The sequence below is a fragment of the Agelaius tricolor genome, unplaced genomic scaffold (genome assembly GCF_023055355.1).
Source record: "Agelaius tricolor isolate 1412-34295 unplaced genomic scaffold, bAgeTri1.0.p SCAF_6, whole genome shotgun sequence".
Classification (NCBI taxonomy): Eukaryota; Metazoa; Chordata; class Aves; order Passeriformes; family Icteridae; genus Agelaius; species Agelaius tricolor.
This window is the reverse complement of record NW_027269266.1, coordinates 6,573,318-6,588,788: the sequence shown is the minus strand read 5'-3', so window position 1 is coordinate 6,588,788 and position 15,471 is coordinate 6,573,318. Positions and strand designations below refer to the sequence as shown.

Sequence of the window (15,471 nt, the reverse complement as noted above, 5' to 3'; positions counted from 1 at the left end):
ACTTTCCAGTCAAGCATTTCTCAGAAATTAACAATTTAAATTTACTTTTTCCACATGAAAGGTCTTATTCTGATCAAATATGGTAAAAGCCCCAAAAACTGACAATCGAGTATATAAAACCTTATACAAAAAATAACAGTTTTCATTATTTCAGCAACAAACCCTACCATATAAACCCACATTTCCAGTCTTTTGCTGAATTCAACATATATTAATAAAAATAACGTAACACTGAATTAATGATCTGGGACCTTTTAAATTCTAATACAGGAAGTTACACCAAACTAGTTAATAGGTCACTTCTGTGGTTCTTCTGACAGTAACAAACATAGCCATTCTCTGCAGAAGGTAGATTAAAATACCTTCATTTATGCCAGAACTATAGCAACTTTACTGATATACTCAGCTTGGCAGAGAGAAATAGAACATCAATGGAACAATGTCAGAACTGCTACATGTGCACTAACCCATCTGCAAACTGAAAATTGTTTATTGTTGGAAAATTTCTTACTAGTTTGTAAAAGTAAATGTGGAATTTCACAAGCCAGTTATATACAGGACTGACTTTAACCTCATTACTTCAGACATGATTACACTATCAAAAACTTTTTATAGAAAAGAGAAATAAAAAGCTTCCTGAAACTAAAAAGTCATCCCTAGCATATCTTCTTTCCCTTGTAGGAAACAACAAATGAGACAAAATAATTTGAAACAATGTCTTCTAAGAACCAAACTGAATTTCACTGACTAAACAGTTATTTTTTCAGGCATCAAAGAACAATATTGAGTTAATTTTTCTAGATGCTACTTTCCTAGATCTCCTAATTCCTATTAGGGAGTAAGTAAAACAAATACTGGGACTGACATCTCTCAGTGGCCAATAGTTTTGCAACATCAAAATTCTCTGTGACCAGGCATACAAGAGATGGGAGGCTGGGAAATGGGAGCAGGCAGGGGAGATTACCTGCTGCTAGAAAACAAAATATGCATCATGGACCACATGGAAATTCAAATTTGCCAGATGGCAAAAGGAAAAGAAGCACACATTTCATTAGAGAAAAAAAGTAAAATATCACTGAAGGTTTTAAAACACTGGAGAATGGTTTAACTCCCACCCAAGAACACCAACACACCCTCTCACAAACACCCCTGGCTGCTGGCTGCCTGCTCCTCCTGCTGCCTTCCCACAAGCACAGCCTCAGTCCTGAGCCCAGAGCCGGTCCCTTCCTGGGGCTCCCAGCGCACCTGCACCCCCAGACCCAGCTGCACTGACAGCATCTGGGCTGGGATCCAGCAGCAGGGGCAGGCAGAACCCCTCACTGAGCACCAAGGATCCTTTCACAGGTACAGGGAGCTCTGGAATAGACTAAGGCCATGCAGGAAAGTGGGAAATGAAACAAGCAGCCTTGAGTTTGCAGTGTGCCTCTTTGAATTTTAAATGCATAAATCATTACATTTAAAAAGAGTTGGGAGCTTCACTTATTTCAAAGAAATTGCACATTGGGAACATTACCAAGTCCAAGTCAAATTTGAAGCAACTGCAGCTAATGCCAGTTTAAGATATGCTTTGCTGTTACATTAAATTCTACTTTAACTATGTGGGTTTTTTGAAAAAATTCAACCTGAATTTGATACATGAGAATTCTATTCCCTTCTAAAGTCACATTATTTTGACATTTGGCGAAAATTATGGATTAACATGTAAGGATAGCCTTATCATACCTAGCTAATTTAGAATAAGGATTTGTATTTTAATGTTTAAATATCTGTATGATAGCTCAGATGTCTTGGTTTCCGAAATGAGAAATTTCCTCAGTGACCTTCAGTTTTCAGCCTCGTAGTTAAAATGAAAAGTAATTTGGCACCTTGCCTTCAGGTCTCATGCAGCTTCCAAGTAAAAACTTGTTAATTTCTCAATCATCCCTGGAAATTATGTAACAGTTTGAGCAGAAATGAACAAACATTATGGACAATGAACCTATCATAATGTAATTCATTTTTTCATTCTAGCAATATTCAGCAGTAATGAAGGGGAAAAAAGGACAAACCTTAAGAGCTTATAATAATAACCTTTGCCTAAGTTTTAGCCATTTTTATTCCATATCCGTGATTCAGGCAGTCAATTGTAGCAACTGCTCTGTTTCATGGCTCAGATCCAGAAATGCTGAATTAATTCAACTTTCACATTTCCCTTTCCTGAAAATCTGGTTAAGTACAAAAATGCACATTAGGTAGAAGATGGCACCAACAGCCTGTTTCATTAATATGAAATAACTGTAACTATGAAGGCAATGAATTCATCTGTTCTAAAGCTTCCATTCTAAAGCTTCTGTGCTGTGACCAGAAAACAAACACAGAACTGGAAACTGAACAGAGAATAGTGAATTGGGCTGTGTGTTAAAAGAGATTTGCATTGCTAGATTCACCTGAAATTTAATCCATTGCAAAAGTAAAGATGGCAGAAAAAAACAGCTACCTTCCCACTCCAAGTACAGAAACTGACTTTCAAAGTTGAAAATGACAACTGTATTAAAAAATACAAAAAAGAAACCCACCACAAAATGGAAGGATGACTTTGGAAAGCTACACAAAATTGGCTGTAATGAAGTTTCAAAATTTTTGGTTTCACACTGACAAAAAAAAGCACTGTGAAAAGCAAAAAACAACTAAGTAAAAAAAAAACTTGGAGACTCAAAATAGGTCAAAATCTACCTTATTTGATCTTTTTTCTTGGCAGATAAAAGATGTTCATCTGTTTAAAAACAGCCTTTCCAGGTAGAGCTACATTAAAATGACAGTGCAAAAATTCCTGATAAACTGCAAAAGAGTACAGGGATAGTTCATACATCCTGAGGAAAAAGCCTTATAAATCCACAAAGTTTAGAGATCAGCTTATATAAATATATATTTGGTTTTGAGTGACAAAATAGTCTTGACCTCGTCTTCCTTTAAAGAAAAAAAACAAAAAAAGAACTAGAAATAAAAAATATTACAGGCATTTTGATTGTTATGTAAACTTCTGTAAAATCTAACTCAGGGATTTCATTTTCAATATTTGCACTATTCTAAAGAAAGACAAAGCAGCTAAAGTTTAAATTCCTCATATCTGGAATTAATGCAAAGAGATTTGCATTTTCTTGAAAATCTCACTGAATGCCACCACCTTCTTTATTATGAGTTCATTATACATGTTTTATGTAATGGATTCATTAATAGATTTTCTGTAAAGTCCAATATTAAGATTTAGCACAGCTGTTTGGAAGAAAGAAACATTTCTCTGCTACCAGAAAGGATAAACTTTTTTCAAGTGCAAAAAACACACACTGCCTCAACCTCAGGCTGTGATAGAGTTAAATTCACTTCAGTGATTCCTGTTAAGTATCAATTTTAATCATACCAAATTAAATTATCTGTTCCCAAAAGTAAGTACATAACGATCATTTATTTAGAACCTTGTTTCTCTCTCTAGGTATCTAATTGTCCACAAAGGCCACATGATTTATGTCTACTTGCCAGATTAGCATTTTGGGCACCTCTGGTTTAAAAAAAGTGTCAAATTCCTCCTGTGCAATGGGACAGATTAAATGACCCATTAAGCTTAATTTAGCTGAGGCACCACTACAAGTTAATTAGTTAAAGGCAAGATTTTCAGTCTAGGTCATAAATTGGGCTCAGTTTCCCACTGAGACCATTTAAGTTAATGAAGAGAATACAGCAGAATGAGAGGAGCTCATACAGCCTGCGACAGGTCACTGCTGCTGGGGCAGCAGATTCTGTCACTGCTGAACTGAGAGGTGTCACAGGTATGAGACAGCAGCACAGCCATTGCTAAATGAACTGTCCTGATCTTTAGGCTGCTTTATGCTTCTACCTCTGTTTGCATCGGACCACGAACATAAAGCTTAAAAAGGGAAGATTAAAACTGCATATGCAATGATGTTGGCTTTAAGAAAAACACAGCAGTGTCAAAACACTGCCTAAAGATGACCCCAGCAGCGTGGATAAAGCCTGAGTATCTCAGCACACATCTGAACACAGGCTGCTCACATCTCAGCAGAGAAATGCTGAACCACAGCTGAGCTGAGCAGTTTCAGGAATTAGGCAGCAGTGAGGAACAGGGACTGTGCAGCTGTTACAAGGCAGTGAACTGGGGGCACTGCTCAGGCACTGACAGCGACTGACAACCCAGCCCAGCTCCCAGCACCATTTAACACCCAGCTGGAATAAAGCTGAAGTCTAAGGTATTAAATTACACCCCAAAATATCTTACAGAAACACAACTTAATTATTTAAAGCATTGGTTTGATGAAAAAGTCTTGCAAGTCTCTCCAGAAGAACTACAGTCCAAGATACAAGTTCTCTCTTTTTTTTTAGTACCTGTTTTCAACAATATGTATCAACTTCATCATGAAAAGATTAAAGCCTCATCCTTTTTGAAAACAAGCAGAACTCTTAATGGCTCCTTTAAAATCAGGATTTTATTTTACACCTCTAATCCGGGTTACTGAACACAGGCTACAGGTTTTTTTGTATTTTATATTTTTTACAGGTTTTTCTTGTATTGTGACTTTCTTCTTTAATTTGGCTTGACTGCATATTTCCAGAATTATTTCAGAGTTCATCAAAATTCCTAATAACTAACCCAAAGCAATTTGGTTTTTTCTCAGTTATCCACCTCTGAAAATATAGATCTCTACACAGATCTACATCTACAGATCTAGATCTCTGTCTAGAACATCAGAAAATAACTTTAGAGGCTTGTTCCTTTCAAAACTACATTATACTTGTGGGCATCTTGTTTTGGTCTTGGTCTCTGTTACAAAATCAAGGAAAATACTGAGTGGATTCAGCAACACCAGTGTTCCTAACATCACACAGTATCACCATCATCAGTCAAATTATTAAAGTACCAAGAAGCCTCAAGGAAAGAAAAAGCATTCAGCTTTAACAGTGTGATACAAGTGTATATTCTGAAATTCTCATCTTTGTCCAAGAAGGAAAAAAAACTCAGTACTAATAAAACAATACTGAGATATTTTTCATTTGCTCCCTTCTAAATCCTGTGTTGATCTTAGCTCAATTTTCTTGTTATTGAAAGATTATTTTCAATTATTACTGTATTTATCATCCCATTTTTCAGATTTGAAGCTTCTGTTTTTATCATTACTTCATATCACAGATATGCTATTAAATAAACTAAGTCTTTTTAACAACTCCTATTTTAAACCCAGTATGATTTCAAACAAGAAATAAAAGAGCACTATTAGGCTCTTAGAATATATTAAAAATAATTCAAGATAAATTATTTTTGCTTAACTATTTCTACATGGTTTTATTAAGTAGATATACTTCACTCTGGATATGAAGTAAAAGTTTCAAAGCAAGTGCAGCATCTTCCAAAAGACTATCAATAAATTTGATAAAATTATTTGGGCATTAAAAAAAATCACCAGACAAAAATAGTGAAACTTAATGACAAAATGTCTTTTCATTACCTTTTTAAATTCCACAAATAAGCATCATCTGTCCTTCAAAAAACACTCAAAAATTATGTTTAGAATAGCTACTTGGTAACCTAGGCCATGCCTAAAATGCACTGAGAATAGGACAAAAGACTGACAGCTGCTGAAATGATGATCCCTGGCAAACTCAGCACCTACAGCTGACTTCTAAGTCAGAACTAGTAATTAAATGTCTACTTTAATTAACCAAATATCTGTGCAAATTAAGTTCATTTGACCACAGAAGTAATTGCACTCGTATCACTGACAGAAATCTTAGTATCTACTACTCATTTCTAAAATTCAGCTATTCAAGAGTCACAATCTGTTAATTATTTTCTCCTAGAAGATGCTGAGTAGAACTTTCATAACTCCTGAATTTATCCAATGTGTAAATAGCTTGTTATCACAAATAATTGCAAAGACCCAACAGAGCTTTTCAGAGGAAATAGATGCCTTACTCCTACAATTAAAGCTGGGTGACTTCTTTATTCATTAAACACCCTTTTCCACACAGTTCACCAGCAAGCCTCCAGCCAAAGCAGTGATGCATTTAAGCTCAGTAATTACTATCCAAGGCAATGTACTACCTACAACAATAAAGCTGGCACACTAATTCAACTGCTGCTATGATCTTCAGGTCTCACATCCTGCTCTAATGCAATTAGTCTACAAAGAACTAATTACCCTAATCGAGCAATCACAGTTTCACTGACATCTTACTTCCTCTAGCAGCTATAAACACCATTGGGCTAAGATAGCACCTAATTAGTTTTCTGTATCACTGTTTACAATGCAGTTTGAATTATGTTTACAACATTCCCTGAATACTTACTTTACTACCAGCAACTACACAGGTACTCCAAACTACTTGCACAAGAACAGTGTTAATACTTATGGGTCTCAGTCTGACAATAAAAAGGTCAAAAATCTCCTCCCATTGTTCTGACATTTGTGGTCTGCAATCTTTGTAAAAGAATACTGCACAAATGAACATGTCCTTTATTTTCATCTCAGGTGCCAAGCCCTCCCCAAAAAACAGCAATTTTCAATAGTTAGCAATTATTTTAATATGCAGCAAGAGATTTTGGCATATACTAAAGAAGGGTGTGAATGAGTTGGTTTCAGTCCTCAGCTAGCCAGACAGACTGGGGAATTCAGAGCACTGAATGCTTTAAAAACAAGGTAGTCCAATTTCTCCTAGAATGACACTCAACACTGCCTCTGAGCAAGGGAAGAGATAAAATGCTAACAAGAATCCTGAGAGGGCATAGTGACCAGCAAGGAAAGTAAGAAACAAAGAATCCACTCTTTGGTTTGTCCAGAATTACTGTTTAAATTCTGAAATTCTAATTTACTTTGGCTAGTTGTAAAAGAGAACAGAAAGAACTCCACAAGGAATTTAAAACCAAGAAAATTTTAGATGTACTACAGCTCAAGATGACTATGATTTCTACTTGCCTGACTTTTGGCACCATCATTCGGTGTTGTACCATTAGTGTGTGGCAAATTGATGCCATCAGGGTAAAGACCTCTTCACTGGCTGAATCTCTCCAAACCATGTTCAGCAGAGTGTTTGTCTGTTGCTTTGTGTCCAGTTTCTTGAGGCACTCCTCAGTTATGTACTGAACTGATATTCTGCCATCACCCTACAAACACACCACAGGAAAGTTTACTTTTAATTTTTTTTAATGATATCCCCATTTCTATTAAAAAATACTTCCAAATTTAACTAGAATGAAGTTTTTTTTGTACAATAAATAAAACAGAAGCATGTATGTATATCCAAGTCTTAAACATATCAGATCCAAGAGCCAACTTAAAGCCCCAGGCAGGTAAGTGTTGAGCTTTGGTACCCATCCTTCACTGAGGCCTTTATTTTAAGTATGTTCTGCAACACTTACACACCATTAGGAAAAATGGCATGAAACATGTGAATAATCATCTCTTCTCCACTGACATCAGTCAGCATTGGACATGAAACCTAGAAATGGATGTTGACTCTAAATTCCTTCATAAGGAGTATTTTCACATTCACAATTCTTGGGTTAACAAATGACAGCAAAGTTCAGGGTGGTCAGTACATGTCTGGTACCAGCAGTGTGTGAAGAGCAATGCTTTCTCTTGGCACGCAACTGAGTCCACCTTAACCTTTCCCTAATTTCCCATCTTTATCCTGCACCCAACTGAGCAAAGCTGTCAGGCTCATTGAAGGACACAAATGAAACAGTTACAAATTTTTAAGAGGGGTTGCCCACCCACTCACCTTTTTTTTTTTTTGGTAAGACAGGCATGCATGAAAATACAGAATACATACACAAAAAATCACAGGAGAAACACACAAAAAACATATTGCAATAAAGAGTATTATTTAGATAAAGCCTTCTCAGAGCAGATTTTTTTTCTAATTTATGAATTAGTGTAAGTTATCTGTGAACAGAAATTACTGCTCTGTTTTTACCTAATGACCTCTTAAGCATCACTGATCTCTAAGGCACAAGTAGAATCTGCCAATATTTACATTGCACACAGTATGTGCCTGGCAAAGAAAGCATTTTATTCACACTACACTGGTAAAGATTTTGGTGTGACAGTAACATGCAGCATCTAAAAACACTCAAGTAAAATGCTGCAAGCACTCCCTGGCTCTTCCTAATTTTTTTAATGGACTTTAAATATGGTGAAATTGCTCAAATTCTAGAAGGAAAGCATGCATACCATGTCCTTTGAATGGCTGTGTCTTCTGAAGATTACATAAAGGCCAGTAAGAAATTGCTGAATTTACATCTGTCCAACTTTGGTTAGTAAAAGTCTTGATATGAGTACTAAGAGGCTAATAAATCTGTACTAAAGAGAGCACAGATTTATTCTAAGTTTAAACTATAGTGAAGAAGTTCTATGTATAACAGTGTCTCTATGTATTATTACAGAAAGCAGGTGTTGGTTTCCCTTTGAAGGCTTTTCAGTTAGTGGGTATATACTGACCTATTCTACAGCATTTAAACTGTAGTCATTTCCATGAGAAAAAAAATAAAAACGCTAAGTTGGAGTATCAGTGTATTTCATGATATCTCAACTTCATTGTGGACCTACAGAATATAGGGAGTAAGAAAATCTCTGTAAATTAAAAATGTAAAAAGGGAATTTTAAGCCATTTTTTAAATAAAAGCTTTGTACTTTCACAGACATGCTATCTGTAGTTTTGGATCTATTATTATAGCAAGGAGTTTGCCTTAATATTAACAATCAGTTCCACTTGCTTGCAGGGAACAGACATCAGTTTTTAAGAAGCAAACAGGCTCCTACACCTATAGAAAAATCTGGACTTAAGAGTGATCATGTTTTTGCCTGTCTCTGCTGCTGCTGTAGCACAAACCCATTCACAGGAATTTTGCACTGCTTACTGGTGTAGTTGTCATTTTACTGATCTCTTCATCCTCATCTTCAGAATCACTGTTTGCATCTTGACAATCTGTACCAGCAGCAGACACAGGCAGCTGAGAGAGAAAAGTCTGGAGTACCCTCAAATACACAAGAAGTCCTTCCTCTGAAAGGGATCCTACAGCACATACAAAGAAACAAAAGATCATCAGTGAGATCACAATGTGCTATAAAAAATATTTTACCAGAAATACCTGACCAAAACAAGTTATGCCAAATCTTATCAAATTAGTGCATTTTTATAATGAAAAGGGTAAGAACAGGTAACAGAACAGATCTCTCCAACACTTTTATCCACAAACTGTCCTTTTTACTTGGCAATGAGCCATGCTGAGGAAATATATAACAGAGTAACTCCAACATGAAAAAACCAATGAATCGTCCACTCAGCTTGCTCACCCAAATATGTTTCTCCAACTGTTAACACAAAGTAGAAAAGCCATGGGGCTTGATCACTTCTTCTTGAACATCCACTTTCTGCTAATAATAGTGCATTCAGAAAGAGTTCATAAGGGAAAATGGTCTGCACATCAGCAAGCGCTGGAATGATGAAATGGAATATCTGATCTGTAAAAGGTGCTGCCAGAAACTCCTCTGTGAAGGCTGCAAAAATCTGCTGCCTGAAAGGAAGAAAAATTGTTGCTATAGAAATTACAAACAAAATTTCCCACAATTATAGCAATAGAATAATAGATCATTTTGCAAGTATGAACACATCCATCAAGAGGACTGCAAAGATGTGCTCCATTAATTCTATCCCAGTACATCAGATTTCTCAAAAATTAACTTCTTACACTAAACCCTCTTCCTAATGATCTTACATGCAATTTTATCCTTTAAACTTTTCATGAACTGCAAGAAAACTATTTGGTAATTAAATACATTTTTTATAATATTGAAGAAAAAAAATACATTTAAAAAATGCCTTTTACACAAAATCTTATTGTAACAAAAAACCCTACTGCATGTGATACAACCTGAGTTTGTGTTCTGTCTACACAACTGACTCTTTCTGCTTGTAAGCTGCCTTAGTAATTTCTCTCCATAAACCTCAGCTCATCTGTCACAAAGGTCTTTTGAACTCTGAAATTCTTTTCATCTACCCTTAGCTGCATCTCTGCTCTCATCTAAATTTTCCACACCCTCATTCCTGTGTGCTGATACCTGCTATTCTCTGTGCTCTGTTTATTGCATCATTCAGCATTTTATTGCCTTTTTCTTAAAAACACCTGAAACTACATTGTCTCAGTGATGTACAGCGTTACCAAAAAATCATTACTGTACAACAAACTGCACTGAAAGAATGGCTGGACACTAGACAACAACAAATGGCACATGTGATATAGCAAATGAGTACAGAAATGTTTGATATTATCTTTATTTACCTTGCACCTTCTGGACAGGAGCTATATGTAAAGTGCAATGGCTTCAGAACATTCTCCAGAAGTATTTTTGCAATAGGGACACGAGAAACATCAGAATACTCAATACTCGAGGGAAGCTTATTGTTAATTAACAAATAAAGCGACTTGTAGTAGCCTGCAAGTAAAAAAAATCACTTATAACAGCATTGTTTTTTCTTCTTTTCCATATAAAACAATACAAATGAAGTTGAAAAACACTTTCTAATTCTAATTACATGAAGCTTGACTTAGGAAGACATTTTACAATAGTCCAAGTCACATTCACATAATTAACAAGCTGTATCAGCAATCTCTCTGGAAACATCACATTATAAAATCATTCATAGATAACCATATTCAGAGTCAGTTTGATTTTGAAAGATCAATCAGCTCTTACTGATGAAGTGAATACTTTGATTTTTAAAATAATGATTTATGACAAGGATGCTCTCTTCTCCTTTGAGTGACTCTAGTCGTGTTGTCCTTTCACTCTTCCAGAAATGAAGAATTTTCTACTCTATTCCAAACCATGACTGCACCACACAGGCAAGAGGCCTGCTGGCAGAATGTCCCAATGCTGTGACCACCTTGCCTCAGCAGACTGAAGAATACAATCACTATTTCCAGAGCAGGGCTCTCTCAGACAGTAATAAAATGCATTATCACCCATGCCATAAAGACATGTATAGAGAGTCATTTATTTTTGTCTCACTGAAGTACAAATGGAACCACGTGATTTCATTCTTCTTAAACCAACTTCCTTCATGCTCAATGAACTCCCAAACTGAGACACAAGGTCCACAATTACAGAACACTGTAAATGCATAAACACTGTCACATCACTGAGAGTCCACTCTAAGAACCCTTCTCAGGGACCACCTAACTTGTCATAGTGGAAGTCCCCATAAAGCAATGACTTAGCAATGCTGACCAGACACACATGGAAGGCAAATTCTACCCAAAACCTACACTAATGAAAACTGGTAACAGATTCTTCACAAGTTCAGCATCAAAACTCATCAGGAGACAGAACATTTGCAGTTGCACAAAACCACTTCTTCATGCTTTCATTATAAGTAATCAGAAAGCTAAATTTAGAAAAAAATATGAATCTGTAATCTCAAAGTTTCATATATCAGTTGTGAGGACAGAATATTATAATAAAAGAATAAATACATGCATATTTACTATATAAAAACCAATGTGGCAAACATACAGTTTTTGTTAAGTCAAGGCAAATAAAATAAATGTGCTACTTTAAGAGTAATTTTTTTCCTCATAGTGACTTCAAGATACAGTCCTTAGTAACAGGATTAGGTAGTCAAGTCCACTGAATGTACTGTAAATATTACATAAAAATATTCCAATAACCAATGATTGGAAGATGGTCTTTCTGCATTTTACACCAAAGAGGCTGGATCCAAGAGATTTATTTCACAATGTTTTTGTCTTTCCTCACGATCCACAAGTTATGCAAACTCAAGCCACCATATCAAAAAGGCAAAATAATTTCTTTTGGACATTCCCGGAGCAATAAAGTTTCTTTGCAACTAAACATCATTTGGGTGTTAACTATCCAATTCATTAACTTTTGGTATGTTTGCACAGGTGTCACTGACTGCAGTTTAGCAAACAGTTTTGCTCATAATGGCAGGAGAGAAATAAAAGCCAGGCCACCATCCCTGCTAAGGTGTCTGAGTGCTGGCAGGATGAAAAGCTAATGCCAATCTAGAACAATAATGAATATTAACATTTACAGAGAACAGTACTGCAACACAATGATCAACTTTTACACAACTGAGGCCTAGATCTGCAACAGTGTGTGTGTCCACATGTTAAACATCTACTGGAATAAAACTTCTGTTAGGCAATATCCACCTACTATAAAAAATTGTACTACAAGTCCCTATAAATAACTCAGTAGAATATTCAATTTATAAAGAGAATTTCCAAAGAAATCAAGCAGTAATTTCTCAAGCCATGACCTCATTACAAGGACAATATTCACCTAATGCATAGGTTAGTGTATGCAGCACTTTATTCATCATGTCTGTTGTAAAGACAAAAATTTTATTAAACAATATGAGCTTCAGGTATTCAAGTTTTGATTACTTCCCAGAACTTCTGGCTCCTAGCTACTCACCTTTTTGAACCATGTAGTGCAAAATTTGTTCAATTAATGATGTCACATAGCTGACATCTTGTAAAACAGGCAAATACGTATTCTCAGATGAAAATACCTCAAGCATTCTCATAGGAAGTGCAACATTCAGACTGTCATCATTGCAATTTTGCAGTAGCCTATAAATGAAATTAAAATTATTTAACAAGATATTTCTCATATTTCACCACACATTCGCCTTAAAGTAACTTATTTCTATCTACTTGGTTTCCAGGTGCTCTCAGTGGTTTAGCTACATCTTTTTGCTGGCATCTTTATAATAGTAACTCCTGATTTTCAGGTATCCATGAATATGGCATTTTACTTTTAAATCCTATTAAATTCTTGCTCTGAGTGATTTGAAAATTTGGAGGTCTACTGCATAAACTAGAAGAGAAGCAAAGAATAATACATGTTTTACCAACATGTACCACTAACCACATTACAAATGAAGCCATGGAAGCCCCAGAGCAGCACAAGCTGGGAACAGGTGTTAGGGACCATCATGTGCATAACTAATACAGTATGTCTTGGATTACAGACTGAAATATTAAAAATACAACCATTCCCACCCTTTTAACAAGTTGCTTATGTAACAGCTACCAGTAACCACAGGAATTATGATGACTAAGAGCCTATTTAGGATTCAAAGTATTTTTTAGCACAAGATGTACATGGGCTGAATTGTCCTAACAATGTGCTTTCTTCCTTATCCATATTAAGAGCTGCATTTACAAAACCACAATTTCCACTGTAGTGAAAATGTACATTTCCATGCAGTGGCACCACATCTGTGTCCCACTGCACAAGGACTTTAAAGCTCACCACCCAAGTCTTCTTTAGAATCTGATGTCACTGTTTCTCATACATACAGTTTACACACTTATAAGACCATAAGCTTCAGTGACTTAAATGAAACAATTTTCATAAAAAACAAGTATTTTAAAGTTCTGCAGAGTGTAACTAGTCCCTATTATTGACAAGAACAAACATATTGCTTTCTAATAATAGAATAACAATAGCTGCCAGATATTCAAGTCACTTAACAGATTTACCTTCCTGTGATCCTCCCACTACAAATAACAAATTTAATGCTGAAGCCAATAATGTAACTCCTCAATATGCCTTCAGTTCAAAATAAAGTGTGAGGAAAGCCATATTAAATTATATTAGTTTTGAAACAACATCTATCCAAAGCATACCCCTGGAACACTACTCCAGATAATAATATCTGAACACTATCAGTTCCCAAGAAAACCTGGTTTCCACAAATATTGTCAATGATTTCACTATACAAAAACAGTTAGAACATACTCAGGCCTATCTCAGGACAGCATCCCTTAAGCACATGTTGAACTTGAAAGTTAACAGAGCTTCAGAATATTTGATTGTTCTACATAGTAACAGGTATTCAATATCATGGATGACACATATACAATATAAACAGTCCTCTACATAAAATTAATGTACATTTAATACTTCACTTGCTGCAAAAAGAAACAAACAAGTGCCCAACATAATTTCTGAACACCTTCTACATAGTAGCACATAGAAAAAAAAAAAAAAAGAAAGAAATTACCTGCAACACAGCCCCAACAGTCTTTTTATTTGGAATAAGCAAGTAAGTCTGTCTGGACCATCTAATTGCTTAACAAACTGAGAACTCTGTTTAATTAAATTCTGACACATCCATACCTGCAACAAGATATGCACAAGTTAACAGTTTATAATGACAAGTTCTATCATCTATGACAACTCAGACAGTGATATTTCAATGCTGTTATGGATACCTTTGGAGGACTTACAAAACACAAACTCAGATTGCATCATGTTCAGTTGAGAAAAAAAAAATTGTTACTCATTATAAGCTCCACAACCACTAAGTACTAAACTTTCAAAGTTAAGACTGAGTTACACCATCTGGTAATTTTTTGTTTTTAAACAGCCAGAATTCTTTAATGTCCATTATTAACAGCCACTACGAATCACACTTACTCATGCATTTGTGAAGCTGGCAGTGACTTTGCAATTGATATGCCAGCCATACTGAACAGTGAGAAAAAAAAATCACCACCCAAACACCTTGGGAATGACCATTAGGCTAAGTAGAAATACTGTCTAAAATTAAAATCTTAATAGATGCATAGTATTTTTTAAAACTTACTGTGAATAATACACACAGGATTTTTCAAGGCTTCATTTCACATATTATGTATGAGTGTGAGCATACGCACTCGTAAAATCTAATTTTAAGTTATTGTGACTGAATGAAAAAGAGCAGAGTGCAGTGAAAAGTGCACTTTGAAGTGAAAGACCACTCTAAAAGTGCATGAAGTACAAGTACTACAGATCAAAGTATGTAACAGTACTCACCAAACGCTTTGAGTCCTCATTCTGTCTGTAGAAAAAGAGTAACTGGCGAACTAAGAGAGTCAAATTCGCTCCATTAGCAGTGGAAAAGGTTCCTCCAGACTGAGCCAAATTAGCACAGCGATCAAATTCACTTCTTTGGATAGAGGACTTAAAAACAAAACATGCATCAGTACATCAGTAATGGTTATGATTTACAACAGAGCACCATCTCAGCTTCCCATCCAGTGAGATTGCAAAGTAGTAACACAGATACAGCACATATTTGTTAAGATACCAAAACATACACATGATATCATACTTGAAGCCATAACTCCATTCTGTAACTCAGAAAGTACAGTTGCAATAAATCAGTTGCTTATCAAGCATTATCACATCAAACATTTTAGTCCAGTTCATTCAAGTTAACAAATTTAAACAAAACTCTTAGGAGAATCTACCCAACAGCAACTTAAAACAACTTTCTGATTCAAACTATCACTTTAATCATACTGTAAAAAAAAAAAAATTTAAAAGCTCCACTGGTGTGTGAAAGTTCTTAATACCTAATGCTTTTTATCCCATTTATCAGCTAAAAAAACATTTCAGGATCCCA

The 15,471-nt window shown here is 35.5% G+C and overlaps 1 protein-coding gene across 1 annotated transcript in view; it reads right to left on the bottom strand.

The window, feature by feature from the left end:
- UBE3C (ubiquitin protein ligase E3C) overlaps positions 1–15,471 on the bottom strand; it is a 73,212-nt gene that overhangs the window by 43,512 nt on the left and 14,229 nt on the right. The window contains exons 4-10 of the mRNA XM_071428596.1: positions 14,880–15,026; positions 14,086–14,201; positions 12,489–12,646; positions 10,328–10,481; positions 9,342–9,562; positions 8,906–9,060; positions 6,963–7,150 (exon numbers count right to left, since the gene is read on the bottom strand). Coding sequence (XP_071284697.1) covers positions 6,963–7,150; positions 8,906–9,060; positions 9,342–9,562; positions 10,328–10,481; positions 12,489–12,646; positions 14,086–14,201; positions 14,880–15,026 — 1,139 coding nt within the window. The remainder of the gene's footprint in view (positions 1–6,962; positions 7,151–8,905; positions 9,061–9,341; positions 9,563–10,327; positions 10,482–12,488; positions 12,647–14,085; positions 14,202–14,879; positions 15,027–15,471) is intronic.